Source organism: Schistocerca gregaria, chromosome 5 (genome assembly GCF_023897955.1).
Source record: "Schistocerca gregaria isolate iqSchGreg1 chromosome 5, iqSchGreg1.2, whole genome shotgun sequence".
Taxonomy (NCBI): Eukaryota; Metazoa; Arthropoda; class Insecta; order Orthoptera; family Acrididae; genus Schistocerca; species Schistocerca gregaria.
The window spans coordinates 423,206,313-423,231,333 of NC_064924.1; the positions used below are offsets into that span (position 1 = coordinate 423,206,313).

Consider the following 25,021-nt stretch of genomic DNA (forward strand, 5'->3'; position numbering starts at 1 on the left):
CAGCTTTAATTTACCCTAAGAAAAAAGGTGTGCACCTAAAAATCCTAACCCTGATCATTATCAATTTGAAGGCACTAAGGTTCGTTTCCTAGATAGAGGCTGTAGCCTTGTCTAAAAAGCAGAGAACAACTGAATCATGTTTGTTCATTCAAGAGTCAATTTCAGGATACAAAATGTATTTTTTTAACATTGGATGTTTGTAATCAAGTGAGCTAAGCTCCCTTCACCTCTATTATTACATACTTGTGGTTTAGGCTTAAGCAATATTCTGCAAAGGATGAACTTACTTTAATCCCCAGCTTTTATTGTGTTCTCTGAGCCCAGTATGGACTGACTACGCCATCTGCCAAATATAAAAGGACTGACACTCATAGTAGATCTTATAAACCCCACCTTTCACGAAGGCTGGTTTCTCTTTTGAATTTAAGAAACATCTACCGGAAGTCTGCGTGATATTGACAGACACAAAGAAACACTTTGACTTTAAAATACTGCTTACACTACTAGAAATTTTACCTGCAAAAGGTAAACAACACTACAGTATCAGACTGGGACTATACTGCCGTGCATAACAGGCAGTATTGTGGGATACTGATCCACCCAGTGCAGCCAAGCAACCAACTCACATTACCGCCCATCCGTTTACCAGCTTTGCTATGCATGGCACAGGCTGTTTACGATGGAGCTTCACAAAGCCTCCACAGTGTCCAGTGCCACTAACCTCGCAAATAGGCAGAGTGCCTACCTTGACAGAGAGTGATGTAGTCTGACAATTTCCTTACCCACGTTCCACCATGATACCCTTCTGCTTGGAAGTATTTAAACTGCCACCGGATTGTGTTACTGGCAGTAAAACTCTAGACTTCATGCCAGTCACACTAGCAGCCGCACTGATTGGACTCATTGTCATCGCCACAGAAGCTGTTTCCGATGCAAAGTCTCACCATATGTCATTCCAAAAGCAGCTGTTCTGTTCAAGCAATCCTCTTTTGTATCTGCCAACACCTGATGACCCAGAAACATTGTTGTCCCATTGGCAGTTACCATCATGGAGGAATTGTACCAATACCCACCAATGCCTGACATCCCAGAAGCATCATAGTCCTTTGGCAGTCACTGTTGTCGAGCCATTGTCTCCAGCATCCACCAGCATCCCAACATCCTGGAAGTACTGTCGCCCCATCAACAGATATAGTTATTGAGCCACTGCCTCCAACACCTGCTGATGCCGGAATACTGTCATCCTCGCATACACACTCAGAGTGCCACGTTGGATTTTACTGTCAATCATCCTTAAGCCTTCTACTCTGCCACCTACCACAACTCATGGATTTCGTCATGTAGGCACATTCCACATGATGTCTGGGAATGATATTTCCATTTATACTTGAGTAGTGTCGACAGTTGTCCACAAACTCTGTATTTGGGTTCTGTTCCTTAATTTGCTAATAAAAAGTCTTTGTGGCTCTTGGTCATTTCATTGGTACTCAGAACCACTCCTCAGTCACATACAGGAAACTGGTGATGAGTCTGTTCCACAATTGTGTTAAAGAGTGTTTAGTGCCAAACTGTGTACTGTTCTTGTCTCCCACCCTTATCCACCATACTCAGCTGGCATTGAGACTGTTCTTCACATTGCCTGACGGTAGTAGTTTGCTTCTTTGTTGCAACGGTGTTTGCTATTTCGTTTGTTTGGGTTTGTGTACCATCCCCACCAAGTTGTCATTCTTCGAGCACCATCAGCATCTGCCACATCTTTTTTTTTTATTTTCTCCTGTACCTCTTCAGCCTGCAGTGCATACACAATCTGGGGACGTCTCATGTGCATTCTGTACTGCATCATCCTTTAGCTGCACTGGCACAGGTTGCTCATCTCTACTGCCACACTTTGGTTTTGGTGTTCATGGAAATTTTTCCAAAAACTTCAGGTGAGGCTAGGCTCTGCCCCTTCACCACCCTCATGAATAGATGGTCTTTCACTATACTGACCTAGTCTGGCTATGGTTTTTCAGATCCCGATGTTGAGGTGGCCTTTTGTCAGATGCATCAGATGTCTCACTGGCCCACTGACATCATCGCCTCCTGGCCAGCTGCCATTGATCGAATGTCAGTCTCACTGACAGCCGAAGTCAGCCAACAACATCACCAACCCTCCACTGCCGAGGTGCTTCCCGCCAGCGGCAGCTGCTTTGCCTTCCATCTAGCTGCACCATTTCTTTTAAGAGGTGTGTGGATACAGTACTTGCATGGGGCGATACTGCTTCACATATCAAGCGTACAGTGTGCGTTGGCACCTATCCAGGAGGATGCATTAATGACTTCACAACAAAAAACTGTTTACAAGCATAGTCGTGCTTGGGATGGGCTATTTATGTCTTAGCTTATCCAGGGGTACATGGAAGGGGCCTCCTCGAAGATCGCAACAAAGGGATAAATACAACACGACATGTCATCAGCGATCGGGCGTACCCTGGGCAATGCTGGGAGTAATTCCAGTGGCAGATCCTTAAACCACCAGAACATTGCACCAGATTATAAATCAGAAAGGCTTTTTTTTTCAAAGCCAGTTGTTACAATAAGCTCCATAAATATAGAAGGAGTATCAGTAGAGGAAGAATTATTACCATCCAATATGTGTAAGTCAAAGAACTGTGATCTCCTGCTCATCCAGGAAACTTATAGAGGTCCGAATGACAGAAGGCCAAGGATACATGGAATGACGTTAATCACTGAGAGACCCAGCGAACAGTAGGGCAGCACAGTATTTGCTAAACTAGGCCTCAACATCTCGTCCACGGACTTGACTGCAGATAAGGACACAGAAATACTGACTGTAGCAACAGAGACTTTCAGAGTAACATCAGTGCACAAACCACCAAACAATGTATTCTGTTTCAAACAACCTGATAATTTCAATTTACAACCAGTGAAGTTGGTCATGGGAGATTTTAACTGCCATTAACTGCCACAGTGTATCATGGGGCTACAGAGAAACAGTCCAAAGTGGAGAAGACCTTGAAAACTAGGTAGAAAGCACAGGCCTGAAGTTAGTACATGATCCAAAGCTATCATATTCCTTCAGGATTGGAATGTGGGGACGTGGATATAATCCAGATAATATCTTTGCAAGTGAAAGTGTTGCCCACCAAGTGAAGAAAGAAATGGGAGATCCAATTCCAAGGACACAACACTGAGCAATTATTTGCACTACAGAAGCAGTCATCAAACCCAGCTATACCCTGTTCAAGACAAGATTTAGCTTTAAACAAGCCCAATGGGATAAATTTACTGAAGAACTTGATTCCAAAATCTTTGAACTAGATCCTTCTTCAGAGAAATAGGATAGCTTTATAAAGCTGGTGAAAGCTGTCTCTTGTAAGTATATACCCCGCAGATGTATAACAACTTACATTCCAGGACTAGACAAAGGTAAAAAAAAAAAAAACAACCACTTATGAATAAATATGAACACCTTTTCGAAGATGACTGATTTGCCGAAGAAACAATACAGGTTGGTGAAGTACTTATACTAGCCATATCAGCTAGAAGGGAAGAAAAATGATGCAATCTTACGACACAGCTCAATATGAAACAAAATAGTAGAAAGGAATGGCAATTGCTGAAGAACCTTGGAAACGACCCAACAGCTATTCCCTCAGCCATTTCTGATAGCACACCTAACAAGATAGCACATCAGTTATTGCTGAATGGCAAAGTTAATAAAAAACAGACAACTCCAAAGATCCAGAGAATTACTGAGGAAAATAACTATATTGGCACACCATTTTGATTGGAAGAATTAGAAACTGCAATATGCTCAATGAAGAAAAATAAAGCTGCGGGGTTAAATGACTTGAGGATGGAACAGATAAAAATGTTTGGATCAGCAATCAAGAAGTGGATTCTAGACATGATGAACACCTGTGTCTCAAAATTGCAAATACCAAAGATCTGGAGAAAAACCAAAGTTGTGACCTTACTAAAACCAGGGAAACGGCCAACAGATGCCAAAAATTTCCGCCCCATATCACTCTTATGTCATCTATATAAAGTTTTAGAGAGAATGATCCTCAATCGAATCTCGGACCAAGTTGATCAAACACTGATCAGAAAACAATCTGGGTTCCACCCCGGGAGGTCGCATTGTGGACAGATCTTTAACCTGACACAACACATAGAGAATGGATATGAACACGGGCAGATCACAGTTGTCGCCTTTGTGGATCTTACTGCTGCATATGACACCATTAATCTCAGGAAAATGTTAAAGTTCTATGGCATCACCTAAGACTTCCACCTAACACTGTTTATAAGATGCTTGCCACAAAACAGTTGTTTCTCTGTTACTCTACAAAACAAGTGGAGCCGGTTGAGGGCACAGAGAAATGTTATCCCCCCAAGGAAGTGTGCTAGCCCCACTGCTGTTTAATATTTAGACTAATGACCAGCCAATTAATCCTGTCACAAGATCTTTCATTTATGCAGATGATACAGCACTTGCCACACACGTTAGAACTTTTGAGAAGGTGGAAGACAAACTCACAATAAGTCTTGAGGCATTATGTAACTACTACGATAGCAAATACCTGAAGCCAAACCCCTCCAAAACACAAGCGTGTGCATTCCACTTATGGAACAGAGAGGTACGGAGGAAACTGAGAATCACCTGGAGAGGTCAACAGCTGACCCACTGTGACACCCTAAAGTAACTCTGAGTGAAGTTGGACCAGTCCCTCACCTTCAACTACCACTGTACAGATACTAAAGTGAAAAAGCCAGTTCGAGGAACAACATTATTAGGAAACTGACTGGCAATAACTGGGGAGCACACCCACAGGTCCTCTGCACATCTGCCCTTGTTTTGTGCTTCTCCACTGCTGAATATGCAGCACTTGTATGGCAGAACTCCACCCATGCCAAACAGGTAAATATTGCCCTAAATGAAACAGGATGAATTGTAACCAGCTGTTTGCTGGCAACCCCTATTGACAAAATCTACCACCTCATGGGTGTAGCACCTCCAGATATCTGAAGGAGAACAGTAGCTGAAATGGAACGAAAGAAGCAGGAGACAGATCAGAGAGACCCCCCTGTTTGGATGCGAACATCAAACACCAAGACTCAAGTCGAGAAAAAGTATTCTCCGGACAACGCAACCAATCCAGACATCACCTGCAGACCATAGGCTACAACTGTGATGTAGCTCATCATCAGATAAATATTGGGACAACCCTAAGGAAGAACTTGCTACAGGTTATCATCTACCATTCATGACATGGAAGGTACTCAATAAACTCAGAACTGGAGATCTCGGTGTAAGGAGAACATGAAGAAATGGGGATACATGTCAGGGGACGAACTATGTGAGTGCGGTTAACTTCAAGATCATCAGCACCTACTCAATTGCAGGAAACTGTCGGAACCTGTGTCTATGGATGCTCTGGTTATCACCAATGATAAGGCAGTCTGTGCAGCGGAATTCTGGGCAGCACATGGAACTTAAATATGCCCATATTCTCTAATACTTATAATATATACGTATGATATGCTCTGTATGATAAATTATATTTAATATGTTATGTTCTGCATACATATAACTAAATAAAAAAGCTTATGCAGTCTCCACATCTGGCAATGCCTGTCTTGCAGATAAGCATAGTGCCTATTGCAGTAGATTACACTATTGTCTTGCACCACTTTCTTACACATCACATTTCCCACTCAGTCCCGCATTGATACGCTACGCCGGAGTGTACTTTGGCCACTGGCAGACCACGCTGCAACCAGTACCACTTTGGAGTTGATGCCAGCTGCACTAGCAGCCCACTGATAGGAGTCATCCCCTTGTAGAAAACACTTGTCGCCAATGCTACGCGGACCACCATCCACCACTCACAGGTACCACAACTTGCTGCACATCATTCCACTGGTGGCTGCCATCATTGAGCCATTGCCTCCGACATCCAATGACACCCAATGTCCAGGAAACATCATCATCCCATCAGCAGCAGCTAAGCTCAGATTGGAATTTATACCACAGAGAGAGGCTGGACAATGAAGGTGGAGGCGTGTTTATAGCAATAAAAAGTGCTATAGTATCGAAGGAAATTGACGGAGATCCGAAATGTGAAATAATTTGGCTGAAGGTCACGGTTAAAGCAGGCTTAAACATGGTAATTGGATGTCTCTATAGGCCATCTGGCTCAGCAGCTGTTGTGACAGAGCACACAAAGGAAAATCTGGAAAAGATAGAATAGATTTCCTGACCATGTTATAGTTCTGGGTGGAGATTTTAATTTACCAGATACAAACTGGGAGACTCAAATGTTTAAAACAGGTAGCAGGGACAAAGAATCCAGTGAAATTTTTTTAAAAGTGCATTATCTGAAAACTACATTGAGCAGTCAAACAGAGAACCAACTCGTGGTGATAAGATATTAGACCTTCTGGTGACAAACAGACCCGAACTATTTGAAACAATTAACGCAGAACAGGGAATAAGTGATCATAAAGTGGTTACTGCATCGATGATTTCAGCCGTAAATAGAAATATTAAAAAAGGTAGGAAGATTTTTCTGTTTAGCAAAAGAGACAAGAAGCACATTTCAGAGCACTTGACAGTTCAACACAAAAGTCTTATCTCAAGTACAGACAGTGTTGAGGAGTGAGTTCAAAACCATCGTACAATATGCATTAGATGAGTAGGTGCCAAGCAAGATCATAAGAGATGGAAAAGGGCCACCGTGTTACAACAACCAAGTTAGAAAACTGCTATGGAAGCAAAGGGAACTTAACAGCAAACATCAAAAATTACATGAAGTAATGTAGTGTAAGAGGACTATGCGAGAGGCGTTCAATGAATTTGAAAGTAAAGTTCTATGTACTGACTTGGCAGAAAATCCTAAGAAATTTTGGTCTAATGTCAAAGCAGTAGGTGGATATAAACAAAATGTCCGGACACACTGTGACCAAAATGGTACTGAAACAGAGGATGACAGACTAAAGGCCGAAATACTAAATGTCTTCTTCCAAAGCTGTTTCACAGAGGAAGACTGCACTGTAGTTCCTTCTCTAGATTGTCGCACAGATGAAAAAATGGTAGAATAGACGACAGAGGGATAGAGAAACAATTAAAATCGCTCGAAAGAGCAAAGGCTTCTGAACCTGAAGGGGTACCAGTTCGATTTTACACAAAGTACGCGAAGGAACTTGCCCCCCCTTCTTGCAATGGTGTACCGTAGGTCTCTAGAAGAGCGTAGTGTTCCAAAGGATTAGAAAAGGGCACAGGTCATCCCAGTTTTCAAGAAGGGACCTTGAACAGATGTGCAGAATTATAGATTTATGTCTCTACAATTGATCAGTTGTAGAATTTTGGAACACGTATTATGTTTGAGTATAATGACTTTTCTGGAAACTAGAAATCTACTCTGTAGGAATCAGCATGGGTTTCGAAAAAGATGGTCGTGTGAAATCTGGCTCGCGCTATTCATCTACGAGACTCAGAGGGCCACAGACTCTGGTTCCCAGGTAGATGCCGTGTTTCTTGACTTCCACAAGGCGTTTGATGCAGTTCCCCACAGTTGTTTAATGAACAAAGTAAGAGCATATGGACTATTAGATCAATTGTGTTATTGGATTGAAGAGTTCCTAGATAACAGAACGCAGCGTGTCATTCTCAATGGAGAGAAGTCTTCTGAGGTAGGAGTGATTTCAGGTGTGCCGCAGGGGAGTGTCGTAGGACCGTTGCTGTTCACAATAATATAAATGACCTTGTGGATAACATCGGAAGTTCATTGAGGCTTTTTTTGGATGATGCTGTAGTATATCGAGAGGCTGTAACAATGGAAAATTATACTGAAATGCAGGAGGACCTGCAACGAACTGACGCATGGTGCAGGGAAAGACAATTGAATCTCAATGAACGCAAGTGTAAAGTGATGTGAATACATAGAAAGAAAGATCCTTCATCATTTAGCTACAATATAGTAGGTCAGCAACTGGAAGCAGTAAATTCCATAGATTATCTGGGAGTAGGCATTAGGAGTGATTTAAAATGGAATGACAATATAAAATTAATCGTCGGTAAAGCAGATGCCGGACAGATTCGTTGGAAGAATCCTAAGGAAATGCAGTCCGAAAACAAAAGAAGTAGATTACAGCACACTTGTTCGCCCACTGGTTGAATACTGCTCATCGGTGGGGGATCCATACCAGATAGGGTTGATAGAAGAGATAGAGAAGATCCAACAGAGAGCAGCGCACTTCGTTACAGGATCATTTAGTAATCGCGAAAGCATTACGGAGATGATAGATAAACTCCTGTGGAAGACTCTGCAAGAGAGATGCTCAGTGGCTCGGTACGGGCTTTTGTTGAAGTTTCGAGAATAAACCTTCACCGAGGAGTAAAGCAGTGTATTGCTCCCTACTATGTATATCTCGCGAAGAGACCATGAGGATAAGATCAGAGAGATCAGAGCCCACACAGAGGCATACAGACAATCTTTCTTTCCACGAACAATTCGAGACTGGAACAGAAGGGAGAACCGATAGAGGTACTCAAGGTACCCTCTGCCATGCACAGCCAGGTGGCTTGCGGAGTATGGATGTAGATGTAATCATTGTCAACCCATCACCTCCAATATCAGGCGAGACGTCCACAAAGCCTTTCTTCCTTGAAGGGCCAGTCCAGGTGCCACGTTTTATCCTACCATCAATCACCCTTGGTCCCTTCTGCTCTGCCACCTACTACGATTCTGGTACTTCTTCGTGCAGGTGCAGGTCATGTAATGTGCAGGAGTGACAGTTCTATTTATATGTTAATAGTGTGGGCAGGCAAATGACAGAAGAATGGATTTTATTTCAAAGAGAAGTCAGAAAATTCTACAAAACTGACATATTAAAATACGAAAGTTACATCATTTTACCAGGAAAAACTGACTTATTTAATGTCAAAAGGTGAACAAAAATTTATGTTCGACAACAGGCTTTTTTTTAAAAAAATCATCATCATGCTTCTGACATAATAAGATGCTGTAGAAAATAAAATAAGCTACAAATCGCATTTTTGTAAAACATCAACAAATTTTTAGAAAATTAAAAAACTGGTAGAAAGTTGCACCTTAGTTAAAACAATGACAAAAATATTCTAGAAAATGAAATAGGCTGAAAACTGCCTTTAAGTGACATTGATCTCAACACTTTCCATCAACTCTAAATTACTTCTGACTTCTTCCTCGTTCTGAGGGTTGGCAGCAGTAGGAGTGACAGAGTGCCTTCATGCTCATTGAACACCTCAGTGTAGAACTTGAATTTGTCGTTGGTCACCCTGTCTTCACCAGAGTGGAGCTCCAAAAGCTTCTTGATGCCTCCGAGTTTGGTGTCAGAAAGTTCTACACTTGCTGTGATTCATGTTGTGCCTTTAGTTTTGCTGAAATTTTTTTCCCCTCTTCAGGATGCTCTTGACCTCTCCAACTTTAAAACTGTCGAAAGGCTCTCCATGTACTAGACAAATCATCTTGTTTTTGCTTTTTGTGAACACTATTTTTTCAGATTTCTGAACCTGTAAATGACTTACCAGTAACTTTCACTGAGCCTTCCGCATCTTTGAGCTCAGAATATGTTCTAAGATTCTAAAACAAATTGATGTCAAGGATGCTGGATGGTAGTTTTGGGGATGGGTCATTCAATGGCAAGTGGCCTAGGGGCCCCCCCACTCTACCATCCCTAATTTTGATGAAATTTTTACAGGATGTACATACAGACCTCACATGAAGCACTGCCAAATTACAGCTTCATAAGTAGTATGGTGGGGCCACTACCCACCTTTTTGTAAAGGCTCATTTTTTGACATTGCGACTGAAATGAATAAATGATCAACTTTGTTTTACCACTGTTCAGGATCTAAGAGACCTGTCATGCTGAAACTTTGCAATCCTGCTCAACTTTTTGGGTACAGTAACTTAGTTGTAGTACATAAGGCCAAACTATGGTCAATTCATCATAGTGCGCTATCAAAGTGGCTCATAAATCTTGTCATACCAAATTTTGGCTATACTTTATTGCTTTGTATCTATTGAAAGATTAACTTTCTGAAGCTAATACTTTAGTTATCTGCACCTTGCCAGCAAGTCATAAAGCTCTGCAAGTGGCATACAGATTGCTCAAATAATAACTGAGTTATCTTTGCTCACCTTGTCTGATCAGAAAAAGTTGTTTTTATTTTGGAGAGAGACCAGTTAAGTGTCAACAATGTTTAGTGTCAACAATGGAGTTCGGTAATGTGCTTCAACAATCTGCCTGAAGCACACTGTTGCGTAGTGAAAAGTGTTCAGATGTTGTGTGTGCCTTTTTAAATTATGTAAAGCGTGTTGTCATTATTGGATAAACATCTTTTTTCGGTAAGTAAAAATTATTTCAAGATACAGGGTTACTCTCTAGAAATGTTTATTAGGTTATTTAATTTTTTTCCTGTTGTATTCTCAAGGAAGTTACCATTAAATATGCTCGTTTAATATTTTTCAGTTGGAAATATACACCACTTCTACTTTATCTAATATTGAAACAAACAGCAATTGGAAGCATAAATTTAATTGTAGTGGATATCAACGTGGTTTCAGTACCAAGTATCATTGGCCTTGCAGATAATTCTGCATGTCATCCGAAAACACACACACACACACACACCCGCACACACACACACACACACACACACACACACACACACACACACACACACAAGCCAAAGAAGTGAGATAAGTCTTACTGAAAATACACAAATATACTTTCATCACATATCAATACTTGTGGACAAAGATGATTTTCTACAGAGATCATGTTGTTATCCTTTTGGTGTAAAGAACAATTCTGGTAAAAAGGGTTTACAGATTGTCAATGTGGAAACAGCAAAACAATTGCAAGCCGTAACTAAGAGCAATGTGAAACCTGGTCAGAAGATCTGTCCAACTTGCAGAAAACAATTTTTAGCAAAGAAAGCAGAAAAATCATAGTCAACTTCAAACCAGTCAGAAGACGAAGCATATCCAGAAGTATCAATCGATTCAAGTCTAACTGCTTTTGGGGTCTCCTCTCTAAAATTTCAGAGAGTATCGAAAAGGGATGTGAAAGGTTACGCAAAACGAACAATAAGCAAAGCTCAAGAGGCAATTGTTAATAGCATTGCTGCTGCTGGAGGATTTGCCCCAAAAGATCTTCAAACACCTAGTACAAGCAAGACATGTCCTGATTGTGAAGATTATAAGCAGCTGATTAAAGAATTTAAAGATAAGTTACAATTGTCAAGGCAGCCTGAAAAAATTGCAAATACTGTCATTAGCACCACAAAGCTGGACTATAAGAGAGACAGTGCAAGAATTTAGTGTTTCAGAGAGGATGGTAAAAGCAGCTAGTAAGTTACAGGCAGAAAATGATGTTTTAGCTCTGACAAAGAATGAGTTTAGCAAGAAGATTTCACATGCCGTAAAAAGAAAGAGTGGTTACATTTTTCCAGAATGAAGAATTTAGCCAAATTTGTCCAGGTAAAAAAGACAATGTATTAATTAGAACAGAAGGAAAGAAAGTTTTGATGCAAAAATACCTTCTTCTGAATAATTTGAAAGAAATGTGTGCTGCATATCAACTTCAGCTGGACCTGAAATTGGATTTTCCAAATTTTGTGAATTGAGGCCAAAATGGTGCATCACTGTGGGTGCTGCAGGAACCCACTCAGTCTGTGTTTGCACTTTACACTAAAATGTGAAACTGATGCTTGCAAGCACTCCAATTAAAGAAGATTATAAGAGTCTGACTGCCAAAACTTCATCACTGTGAAATCTGACTGGGAAAGGGAACTACTGGAACAGTTTTTAGGAAATAGTTTTGAAGACAGTGATCCAGATGATACCACTGAGTTCAAACAGTGGGTGCACAAAGATAGAGATACATTAGAAACCAAACAGATGACCACCGAGGATTTTATTGAAGATCTGATTTAAAAAACTGACACACTTTCCACTCATTATGTTGCAAAGCACCAGAGCAAGCACCTAAAATGCATAAAAGAAAGCTGTAAGCCAACTGAACTGATCATATCAGTGGTCTTTGCTGCAAATTATTCCTTCATTGTCCAGGATGCAGCTCAAGGTTTTCACTGGAATAACAGCCAAGCAACTTTACACCCAACTGATGTGTACTTCAGAAATAACTTCGACATCAGCAGCATCAGCTACTGCATCATAAGCAACAGCCCGAAACATGGTGCAATCACTGTACATGCTTTTATAGTGAAATTAATAGAAGATCTAAAGTGTCTCCTTGGAAAAATCACACACATGTATTACTTCAGTGATGGGTCAGTAGTGCAGTACAAAAACTTCAAAAATTTTCTGAATCTCTGTCACCATGAAAATGACTTTGGTAATGTGTGTAATTTCAGAAGAAAAAAAATCATGTTTTAGCCCGTTTCATGCACCCCAATGGACCTGCACATTCATTCTATTGGCCAGCTAGTCAGGATACTTGTTGGATTCCAAACCAACACATTATTTCTGTCATTCCAGCTCCATCAGCAACAAGAATGGGCTGACATTACAACTTGTTAAAATCAGCTGTAATTGCTATTAGTAACAAATTTCAGCAAATGAATTAATCAGAACGGAAATATTTGGCTTGGGAACCATAAAGAGTACAACTGATATATCTATTTTTTAATGTAATATATATGTACGTAGTACAACAAGATTTATGGGCCACTTTGATAATAATCCAACCCAATTAAAAAGTAATAGCTGTGTGCATACCTATAACACCAGGAGAAAGGATGATCTTCACTATGCAGGGTTAAATCTGACTTTGGCACAGAAAGGGGTAAATTATGCTGCCACAGAAGTCTTTGAGCACCTACCAAACAGCATCAAAAGCCAGGCAGATAGCCAACTAACATTTAAAAATAAATTAAAAGAATTTCTAGATGACAACTCCTTCTACTCATTGGCTGAATTTTTAGATATAAACTAAGTAAAAAAAAAAAAAAAAAAAAAAAAAAAAAAAAAAAAAAAAAAAAAAAAAAAAAAAAAAAAAAAAAAAAAAAAACCACCTTAATCATTTGTGTCATGCAATATTTTGTGTAATGTAATTTCTTGTACAGACATCTTTTATTAACCTGACACGTTCCACATCATTACAAAGTGTCGTATTCTTGATCTATGGAACAAGTATTAATCTAATCACACTATGATGATTTTCCATAGTTTGACCTTTTGTTTTACAGCTAAGATACTGCACCTAAAGAGTTGAACAGGATCACAAAGTTTCAGCATGACAGGTCTCTTAGATCCTGAGTAATGGTAAATTAAAGTTGATCATTTATTCAAATCGCAATGTCGAGAAATGTAATTTGTTGTTAAATGCAAAGTCTCCAAAATAAGAAACAACTTTTTCTGCTCAAACAAGGTGAGCTCTTTTCAATGGTGCCGAGAAAAATCAAATTTGAGTGATTCCTTTTGAGATATGACCTTTTGAAAGTGACCCAAAATTGACTGATTAAATTTTTTTAACACACTTTGAACTTCAATAACTCAGTTATTATTGGAGCAATCTGGGGTGCCACTTGCAGAGCTTTATGACTTGCTGGCAAGCTGCAGATAACTACAGTATTAGCTTCAGAAAGTTACTTTTTCAGTAGATACAAGGCAATAAAGTATAGCCAAAATTTGGTAAGACAAGATTTGTGAGCGACTTTGATGGCACACTATGATGAATTTACCATATTTTGACCTTTTGCACTACAGCTAAGCTATTGTACCCAAAAAGTTGAACAGGATTGCACATTTTCAGCAAGACAGGTCTCATAGATCCTGAACAATGGCAAAACAAAGTTAATCATTTATTCAAAAAACGAGCCTTTACGAAAAGGTGGCTAGTGACCCCACCATACTACTTATGAAGTTGTAATTTGGCATTGTTTTGTGTAAGGTCTATAGGTACATCCTGTAAAAATTTCATCAAAAGTGGGGAGCTTGTCTAAATTTAGGCCACTTGACCGGAATGACCCGGATAACTTCTACTACCCGTCTTGTAGATGGATGCTACCTGTGCCTTTATCCAAGAACTGGACACAGTTTTTTGTTCAAGGGATCTCCAATAGATTACAGTCAGAATAGTGGCTAACTCAACTGCAAATTCTGTAGAGAATCTGACAGGGATTCCATTGGGCCTGGAGCTTAGTTCAGATGTAACAAATTCAGCTGTTTCTTACCACCACTCATGCTAATACTTATTTCATTCATCTTTTCAGTAGTATGGGGATTATACTGGGCTATTCTCCTGTGTTTTCCTTTGCAACGGAACATTTGAAAATGGAGTAAGCATCTCAACTTTTGCTTTACTACCCTCAATTTCAGTTCCTGTGTCATTTGCTAGTGACTGGACACTACCTTTGGTGCCACTAACAGCCTCCATTTAACTAGAAGTCAACAAAATATTTTTGCATATAGAAAAGCAAGTTGGCAATTCATATTTCATGAAAAGTTCCTGTGGCAATGAAAAAATCCACCTCAATTTGGATATTGTATAGATACAATATACAGATCTGTGACACTCTCTTCCACCATTTCACAATAATACAAAATGAGCTGCCCTTCTTTGAACTTTTTTCATATTCTCTTTCAATCTTACCTGATTAGGGTCACATACCATACTGCATTTTTGCTATTGAATTTATGATACTGGTTACTCACATACCTTTGCATTAGTGCCCGCTATTGGCTTCAGTTACCTGTATAAATACGAGATGCATACAAGCCATCACAGAACTTGCTATGTTCCTAATATATAGACACTGATTTTGATACATGAGCATATTTTTTATGGTATGTGTGGCTGGTATGCCTTATTATTATTATTATTCTGTATGTTTCCTATGTATAAACATATCTGTTGTAGATTCTGTTTCAGCTAATTGGACTTAGGTTGTTACACAATTATTTTTCTATCTGTAACAGCTCTGAAGATGGCATGGCCAAAACTGGTAATTGTGATTTGTACAATTTATGTGATGAAAATGGGTCTTTGCAAAGGAAATCAAATGTTTAAATCTGTATCAATTCCTAAGGGACCAAACGGCTGAGGTCATCGGTTCCTAGACTTACGAACTATTTAAAGTAAACTTATGCTAACACACACACACGAGGGAGGACTCAAACCTCCGGCAGGAGCGTCCACGCAATCCATGATGTGGCACCTCAAACCGCACAGCCACTCTGGGTGGCTACAAATGAACTGAATTATCATTTACAAGACTCAGTGCACACGGTGTAGTACATCTCATAGAAATCCACAAGCTACAAAAACAGGTTACTTCATACAATGAAATAAAAGAGTAGAAAGTACAAAGTTTTTGTGACAACACTTTGATCAAAATTCAATGCCTAATTATTAATTATAATTTATGTTCGCAGTTGGGCCTAGGCATGATTACTGCCATAGGTGATTTACAGCTGAAGAAACTATCTTATTCTGGATATTTCCACCTGCTAATGAATTATGGAATGATTTTCAGAGATAGCTCAATGTAGGGAGGTAGTATTTTCAGAGTAGAAAAATGCTTTGTATGATGTTAATTGTATTATAGAATATCCAGTGAAGACCTTCCTCATATACATAACTAGTGCTCGAGTTGCGATGCTATGCACCAATATTCCGTAACAGTACCTGTGGCTAAAGAACTAATTAGAACTATTTAAAAATGTCATGTAGATAATGTGGTGTTTCTCACTCAAAGAACTTTGTTGGAGGATTCCTTCTAGGTCCTAATCCACCGAAAAGTATTTTTAGAGCAACTGTTAAATTTAATATTTTAGGTTAGTTTATAATTAGAATGAACAGTGTAGTACACTCATGTGAAGTCATTTCACCAGATTGTACTGAGATGTAAATAAAATGTTCATCTTGACTTCTTTGCACAACCCAGAGATTTCTCTCAGTGGGGTCCGTGGAATACGGCTAGTAAAATTCTCCCGTCCACGAATTTATCGTATGACATATCCTTGCCTCTGAAACTAAAAAATGATATGTAGAAGAGTAGGCTAATGATGTTCCTTATTCAAACAGTAGCTCTACTGCTACGAGATCAAGATGCAGCTATAAATTAGCTGTGGTGTTAGTGAACGAAACATCTGGATGAATCTATGCGTGTTGATATAAATGTGGTTGAAACAGTGTGGTGAAACACTCGAAAACTGAGCACGTTTAACTAACCTTAACAAATTGATCGCTTGAACAGGTGGCCATTCTTTCACCGTAGTAATCGTATGCAACATCATGTATGAGATCCTTATGTTCAGCGTTTATCGTCTGGGCTTCGTACATTTTCTCTACTGTAAACAGTAAACACAGTACAGCGCTTTTACGTTCAAACTTGTCCTCATACACACTTAGTACATTCTTACCAACAACCAAAAATTTTCTGCATTTTACTATTGGAGCAAAACATTTCACTTTTTTGACAGTGCGTACTGTTCTGAAAAGATGTTATTGTGCAATGAATGTGGAGTTTTTCATTACTGCATTCCACAATTCTTATTTATAACTTATGAGACGTGGTGTTCCATTTACAAGTTCCAATTGTATGGACCATACTACCAACATAACACCGTTCGTCATTTGTTCGCATGACCAGAGCGCAACTAGGTTGAGGGAGAACAGGAGAAGGCACGAGTTCAGTTCACACTTGAGAGATAGTGTGGTGGTGTGTTGGTTGTCCGTGTTGTATCGTAGTGTTTAGTGTTGCCTGAGTAAACATGTTAGAAGCAGATGAAATACTGGAACTTTTTAGAGGCTGTTTGCCCTATTACCTATTTATAATGCTACCTGTGCTTATTATAATTTCACCGGTTAATCCAGTGGACGCGGCACACGAATTTCCCGTGTATCGTATGCAACATTTTGATTTACACGGTGTACCTCGCGGTAAGCTGAACGTTTCTAGTCTTAAAATTGTGTGTTCTGTAATTGATGAATTGGCGTTCACCAGACAATCGCCCGTCGAATACGTTTATGTCAGGATGTTGTTATTGAATTAAAGAAACCTTGCAGGGAGCAGACATGCCCCCGTAAACCTGGAGGCCCGTTCGTTGACTGGATGGAGTACCGCAAGGCAGTGCATAGTGGCACGTTTGGAAGATATAACTCCAGACCAATTCCGAGAAATAAGAGCCAAAGCAGGGGCTCTCCTCCTTGTCCTGCCTCGGCAGATTTCCAGTCTATCGGACGAAGCCAAGCAGGTGTGTCATTTTATTTGCAGCTAATAATTTCCATACCCAATTTCCAGGCTGAGTTAATTTTCCTCACAGACAAATTAATTCATCATTTATAAAGTCGTGTAAAGTAAATAATAACGGCACGTAATTTGCAGCTTACTTTCTGTTGTCGAGTGGAATATCAAAAGTTGAGTTTGGTACTAATTTAGCGGCAGCGCCACTCTGTTGGCATAGAATTCAGCACACCCAGCCTAAATTTGTCGCTATTTATTTGTTTTTAGAATACCTGTTTTGACCTGATTGTGTGAGCCACTGTAAAGACTGCTTAACTCAGTTTCCCGATATTTAATACAAATAATGGACATCAAACAGAACCTTTCGCCTCTTTGACATTAGTCCCAAGTATTCAAGGGTCTTTTAAGATTTTTAATTCACTGATAAGTATAAATAAAACCTTCCAGTAATAGAAGAGTTGCTCTTTAAGGTCCTTCTACTTTGTTTCACAAACCCACAGCCATCTCTTACAAATATAGTACTGGAGGTTCATAAATTATATGGAGTAGATGATCCTAAACTTGTGTAGGATGTATCAGTATCCATACAATGTGAGAATCTGGATGAAATTGTCATTTAGATCTAAATCCAATTACAGAAAGTTTGAGGAAACGAAGTCGTACAGTAAGTGAAGCAAGCATATGAATAAAAAAACGTTAAAGTGGTATAAGAACTGGATGAATAAGAAACATGCCTAATATTGTGACTTAGCTAAATAAATCTAATGTGATGAGCTATCAGTTAGATCTGCTAACTACTTAACATGGTGTTTTTTTCATAGGTCCTGTGTGCATTAAATAATGTAAGGTATACAGTGCAGTTCACATGGCAGTTATAGGCTCAAACATAAATATGATTAGGGTCATAGTTGCAGGTATGAAGCTAAGTCTTTTCAACAGTTTTCAAAGTGTATTAAATCCGACACATACCTTCATCAGGGCTCAGACCATTTATCATTCACAAAAGAGGAACACTTTACCCACAAACTTTCTGACCACTCACAAAATGGTGTCCCATCCCCACCCAGTCTATTGAAATCCTAGTCCATCCTTATGCCACATCAATCCCAGCCACTGTCAGACGATTTACACCTCATGGAAGACCTAGGTGCAAAGTCTGATTGATACTTGCCTGTCACATCCTAAGACGTCCGGCCATCCTGATTTAGCTTTTCCATGATTTCCCTAGATCGCTCCAGGCAAATGCCGGGATGGTTCCTTTGAAAGAGCACAGCCGACGTCCTTCCCCAATCCGATGAAGCCGATGACCTCGCTGTCTGGTCTCCTCCCAAACAACAACCTAATCCAACATCCTAAGACAGTCCCATCACAGCCATATCCAGTCAGAGGCAGGGCCATTGTGAAAGCAGTCATGCCATATATCAGCTCTGTTTTAATCTGTGTGCAGCTCTTCATGTGAGCATTAGGTGTACCACCAACCAGCTGTGGCCACGAGCATAGCTGAAGCGGTTAGTGGAAGAAAGCACTGATCCTCAACTTAGTTAGAATTAGTCTGAACACATTATCTGTTGTGCTTCCAGCTGCACTACATACTGGTAACAAGTTAATTATGATTGAACTACTAGAAAGCATTTGTTGCCATATAAAATATTTTTCCCCCTTACCACATTAATGTTCTATTCTTTGGATAAAAGCATTGCCATGCCACAGTGTAAACCTGATATTGACATTGAAATCTTTCAAGTAAAGTTATGGATGCTTGCAAAAATGTACATAGGTGATTCAGATCTTGATTATGCACTACGGAGTGAGCCAGTTGTTAAAGAGGCCATAAATGTGGTTTAGCATTATCTTGCCACCATTCTAGCTTCAAAATATTGACATAAATGACATTTTGTTGTAGATAACCACCACAAAACATTGAGTTTTTATTTTTCTGCAATTTGTTTAAAGGTTGAGGTCACCATCTGGCAAATTATTATGGTGAATACCACTAGTCTACAGTTTTGAAATGTTATCAATAATTACTTATCATTATTTGCGTAAGTGACCATGGCATATGACACAGAATCATTAATTTCGACTGGTAGTCAATGAACATATATTTGATCTTTTCAAACTGAAAATAATGCTCTATGCAACAAAGAAAATCTGAACATAAAGACCCGAGAACAACTGAATATTTTCCTTCGCCGGGAAAACCTAAGATTGCACAAAATGATTCTGGCCAATATCTCCACTTTAAAAGAGCTGTTGGCCTTAAATTGGATCACAAAACCACATCAACAAAGGTACTATGACAAGTAAGTCTAGACTACTTCAACCCTCACTGCGTGCTGTGACAACATTGCTGTACATAACACACAATTATCCCTCTGGCTCTGATCTCTACAATTGAATTATACGAATCTGGTATGTACATATATACCAACTATACATCGTAGCTACTTAAAAAAATATTTACGTAAATAAATATCAAAGTAAAGATCCAGAATTGGTTTGTTCTGTTGTGAATACATTCAACAAAAGGTCACACAGTTTTTTGTGTTTCTCACATGTTGTAGTTCATGTGAGAGGTTTTGATTATTCAGTATTTTGTTTTGTAACGCAAAAAAAGTTAATTTATTCAGTACAGAAAATCTGACATAGTTGTTTTAAGGCTTTCACTGTAGGCCTAATATCTTTTTCTTTTGTATGTTCAGTGATTCTACTCAGTGGTTTAAGACGGTAAAAATTGCATATTTGCTCTCAAAGCTTTTCAGGTTACTTTTTGAAGAAGACCACATTAACGGATTAAATAGTTAAATAGCAGTGTAAAAATTAACAGGAAAGTTACAAATATGTGGATTGTGATTTACAGATTTAATTAAACGTATAATATGAAAAGACTCAAAACTATGGTCTCATTTTTTAGCACTTTCTTCTGCCAACTCCTTCAGATATCAGCTCCACAACTCTCTCTTTCAGTGGATGCTCCACAATCTGTGCCATCTTGATCTTTTCCCCACACCAGCCTCTCTGTGTCATGTAGACATTAATGTCGTTGCAAAACATTCTTAGATTCCATAATCTCTATCTTCTATTGTTCCCTAAAAATATGTAAATATGAGTGATTTAATTCTCAATAATGTAGGTAGAATTAACATGAATGAAGCATAGTTGTATCTGCTTGATGTAACTGCCACAAGGCAAGAGATAGTGTAATTTCTTTCATTTATACATAACAAGTGAAAACGACTCTGCAGAAGATGTCTATTTTCATAACTAAGTGTCTAATTGATAACAGAATACATAAAGAAGAAGGGGGGGGGGGGGGGGAGAGATAGTGCCATGAAAGTAAACAGATTGTGAGATTGTGTTTTAGTGCAGCCAGGTAGTCGTCATTATATTCTCCTGGCCGCTCCGCCAGATCATCCAGCACACCCACAATCACCCTTGGTTCATGTGTTATGACCCAAACTTCAGTCATTCAGCAGCCACACTATACCTCACTTTCCAATTCATTCCCCATGTCATTGTGTACAGTGAACAACTCCCTCTGCCTGTGACCAGAGTGACATCATCCATGTCACTTTCCCATCTTGCACACCTGCTGTCTTTCCCTCCTGTCAATCAGCCACTTTTCTCCAATCCTACCCCTCGCTCCCCATCATCCACTCCACATGATAACACCCTGTAGAGCTGCATTGCCAACAAAATGGTCAGCCAGCTATCGACTACATGTCATCTCAACTTGTGTATGTGCAGAAGTGTATGAGGTGATTATTAACGCAATTGGATAGATAAAAAAGTTTACTCACCAATTGAGGGGTAGATTTGGGAAAAGTCAGCCAGAACTGCGGGTCAGGGGAGACTCACTGGACAGGAAGAGAAGAAAACACTTTCCTCCTCCTTCCCACCTCATCCTGTCCGGTAAGTCTCCCCCTGACCTGCAAGTCTGGGTGAGTTTTCCAAAAACTAATAAATTTCCGAAACCTCTCCATTCCTTAACCTTCTTCCCTTCTGCAGGTAAAAGGAGCCACTTGCTCCGAAAGCTTGCATAAGTATAACTTTCTTTTGTGTGTGTGTGTGTGTGTGTGTGTGTGTGTGTGTGTGTGTGTGTGTGTGTTTTAGTTGTTATAAGGTAATTATTGGATTGTTACAGCCACACATCAAACAGAAAGCAGTTTACAGTACTTACTGACACTGATCACATTGCTGCACTGAGGACATAAAGTCAGATTTTGTGTAGCATTCATGTTATTTGATTTTATTGGTAATACGTTCAACAACTGATGTTACTAAGAAGTTTGTTAATGGAGTAGTAGTTGGCCACTAATAAATTCTTCTTGCTTCTCTTAAAATGAATTTTATTAGTTGCTAAACTTTTTAGTTGTAGAAAATGAGCAACCCTGAATAATGGATACCTTTCTGGACTACTAATTGACTAATAATCTTAGTGTGTTGTTGTTGTTAATTCTACTATCAATTATGTGGACTAAGCTGTTGGTTTGAAAAATGATGTATTGATGACAAATTTCATGAAAAAGTAAATATATTGGCAAACAGTAATCAGTATTCCCAGTCCCCTGAAAAGTCCTCTGGAGGATGTTAAAAGTTGGCACTACAAATAATTCATATTATACATATTTTAACTGATCCCCCCCGTGGTACCGGGGGTTAGAATAGTCCCAAGGTATTCCTGCCTGTCGTAAGAAGCAACTGAAAGGAGTCTCTCGTGTTTCTTCCTTTACAAGATGGTCCCCCGTAGGGTTTGACCTCCATTTTTCAAAATTTTCCTGAAGAGCGAGCCAGTTGGGAAAGGGCGCCTTACATACTGCACTGCATCCATCATGCGCTGAGACCTATCACATCCTTCGTCAACATGGATCTGCACTTCTGCTCATTCTCCAATTGTTGGGTGAGGTCATCCTCCTGGGGTGCATATTTTTCCATGAATTGTGCAATATCATTTTCTACGCTGACGATGATAATGGACTTGTTTTCTTGGTGGAATCTGATATCCACCATGGTGCCCAGTCCGTTGTGGTAGGGCCACCATGTACCCTGTTGGTTGTAGCCCCCTGACCACACAGGGATCGCTCTGCTGATGCCTGCAGCGTTAACTCCCCATATATGCCGAGGAATAGATTCCCATCACCCTGGGGCATCAGGACTCCCAGTAATGGCCATCCTGCCTGGTGGCTTTGCTGCAGCTGGGTGGCTCCTGTGGGGAGGGCCCCTGGTCAGAGTGGGTGGCATCAGAGCAGATAACATGCAGTGAAGCGTAGTAAATCATATCTTTCTGGTGGTCAAACACCAGCAGTCTCTAAGCATTCACAGGCTCAATTCAGTGCACAGAAGTATGACCCCAAATCGTTCCCCTCCCTCGCCACACCGTGGCAGGAACATCAGGCTAAGGATGGCAGTGGCTCTTATTCACCCCAGTACCTTGTATGTTAGAGAGCTGATGGGGCATATTTCATGACGAAGCCTCAGTTCTTTGTTGAGCATTTAGAGGAAAAATTTGGGGAGTGGAGGGCTTGTCCAAAATGAGATCTGGGTCAGTCTTGACCAAAACAGCATCCTCTGCCAAGTCATGGGTGTTACTCCCTTGTAACAAGCTGGGGGATGTTCCTGTAACCATCACACCCCTAAGAGCTTAAGTATGGTCCAGGATATCATATATTTCATAGGGACCTTCTTCTGCAGCCTGATGATGAACTGCGCACCAGTTTAGAGCAGCGAGGTGCTCATTTCGTTCGGCGTGTCCACAGGGGTCTGAAGGATAATCTGGTTGCCACCAGTGCCTTCATCTTGGCCTTTGAGGTCAATATATTACGAGAGAAGGTCAAGGTGATGGTCTATCACTGTGATTTAAAGCCATATATGCCTCCCCCAATGTGGTGCTTTAAATGCTGGATGCTCCGCCATATGCCTTCCCCCCATTGTACTTCCAGCGTCATTTGTCGAGATTGTGGGAGCCCATCACATCCCAATACTCAATGTGCCCCCTCCCCCCTCCTATCTGTGTCTGCTGTGGAGAGCAGAGAGCATCATTCGTCTTGCTCGCCTGACTGCAGGATTCTCCAGAAAGAAAGGAAAATCGTGGAGTACTAGACCCTGGACCGACTGACATACACTGAGGCTAAGAGAAAATATGAACACCCGCATCCTGTGACATTGTCTTACGCTGCCGCTACAACAGTTCTGGCACCATCAGCTCAGCGAACACAGGTCATCTCTCAGAGCCAGAAGACTACACGTGCCTCCTTGATGGTGGGGGTGCCATTTCCCTCCCTTTTGCTCCTGCACCACCTACTTCGGGAGCAACACCACCCCCCCCCCCCCCCCCCCCTGTGGGTTCGGGGGTAAGAATAGGCCCACGGTATTCCTGCCTGTCGTAAGAGGCGACTAAAAGGAGTCTCAAACGTTTTGGCCTTGTGAGATGGTCCCCTAACGGGTTTGACCTCCATCCTTCTAAATTTTCCGATTGGGGAAGGGCGCCTTACAAGGAGCGATGTGTCCATCATGCATTACCATCTCTAGCCAGGTTTGTCGTCATCGCTTAGCAGTCCCGCTCACCTACCATCTCTTGGGTGTGGATTTGTTCTTGGGTGCAGTTTATTGCAGTCTGCTATGCTGTGTCGCTTTATGCGCCAATGACGATATTGGACTACATCATCTGAAATCCAGCACGGTAGCCAGTCCGTTGTGGTGGGGCCGCCATGTACCCTGTTGGTTGTAGCCCCCTGACTACACAGGGATCGCTCTGCTGATGCCAGCGCCGTTAACTCCCCACGTATGCCAAGGAGTAGATGCCTATCTTCTTGGGGCATTGGGACTCCCAGCAATGGCCATCCTGCCAGGTGGTCGTTGCTGAGGCTGGGTGGTGCCCGTGCGGAGGGCCCTTGGTCGGAGTAGGTGGCATCAGGGCGGATGACCCGCAATGAAGCGTGGTACATCAACTCTTGCTGGCGGCCAGCCGCCAGCAGTCTCTAAGCGTTCCAGGGCTCAATACAACGCAACTACATATGACCCCAAATCGTTCCCCTCCCTGGCTACACCATGGGAGGAACGAAAGACTAAGGATGCCAGCGAACCATACTCGCCCCACTACCTGGTGTGTAAGAGAGCTGAAGGTGAATCCTTTACATCCATGAAGCCTCAGTTCTTCGTCGAGCACTTAGAGGACAAGTTCGGGGAGGTGGAGGGCTTGTCCAAAATGCGCTCGGGCTCGGTTTTGATCAAATCGGTGTCCTCCGCCCAGTCCCGCCGGTTACTCGATTGTAACAAGCTGGGGGATGTTCCGGTTACAATCACGCCCCATAAGAGTCTTAATATGGTCCAGGGCATAATATTCCATCGGGACCTTCTATTGCAGTCCGATGACGAGCTTCGCGCCAATTTAGAACGGTGAGGTGTTCACTTCGTCCGGCGCGTACATCGTGGTCCAAGGGATAAGCAGGTTGCCACCGGTGCCTTCATCTTGGCCTTCGAGGGTGATACTTTACCTGAGAAGGTCAAGGTGATGGTCTATCGTTGTGACGTCAAGCCATATATCCCTCCACCGATGCGGTGCTTTAAGTGCTGGAAGTTCGGGCATATGTCTTTCCGCTGTACTTCCAGCCTCGCATGTCGAGATTGTGGACGCCCATCACATCCCAATACTCCATGTGCTCCGCCTCCCATCTGTGTAAACTGCGGAGAGCACCACTCGCCTTGCTCGCTGGACTGCAGGATCTTCCAGAAAAAGCGCAAAATCATGGAGTATAG

General features: G+C 41.0%; 2 protein-coding genes across 3 annotated transcripts in view; one reads left to right on the forward strand and one right to left on the reverse strand.

Annotated features, from left to right (window-relative positions):
- LOC126273456 (nucleoporin SEH1) overlaps positions 1 to 16,603 on the reverse strand; it is a 150,642-nt gene extending 134,039 nt beyond the window's left edge. The window contains exons 1-2 of one of the 2 annotated variants that reach the window (XM_049977012.1): positions 16,510 to 16,603; positions 16,252 to 16,370 (exon numbers count right to left, since the gene is read on the reverse strand). In XM_049977012.1, coding sequence (XP_049832969.1) covers positions 16,252 to 16,362 — 111 coding nt within the window. In that variant the 5' untranslated portion in view covers positions 16,363 to 16,370; positions 16,510 to 16,603. Of the gene's footprint in view, positions 1 to 16,251; positions 16,371 to 16,442 lie in introns of both variants that reach the window. The other variant, XM_049977013.1, reaches the window with a different exon arrangement.
- A 53-nt stretch (positions 16,604 to 16,656) lies between these two features.
- The window catches only part of LOC126273455 (nicalin), a 123,668-nt gene continuing 115,303 nt past the window's right edge, over positions 16,657 to 25,021 (forward strand). Inside the window, exons 1-2 of the mRNA XM_049977011.1 lie at positions 16,657 to 16,962; positions 17,089 to 17,276. Coding sequence (XP_049832968.1) covers positions 16,794 to 16,962; positions 17,089 to 17,276 — 357 coding nt within the window. The 5' untranslated portion in view covers positions 16,657 to 16,793. The remainder of the gene's footprint in view (positions 16,963 to 17,088; positions 17,277 to 25,021) is intronic.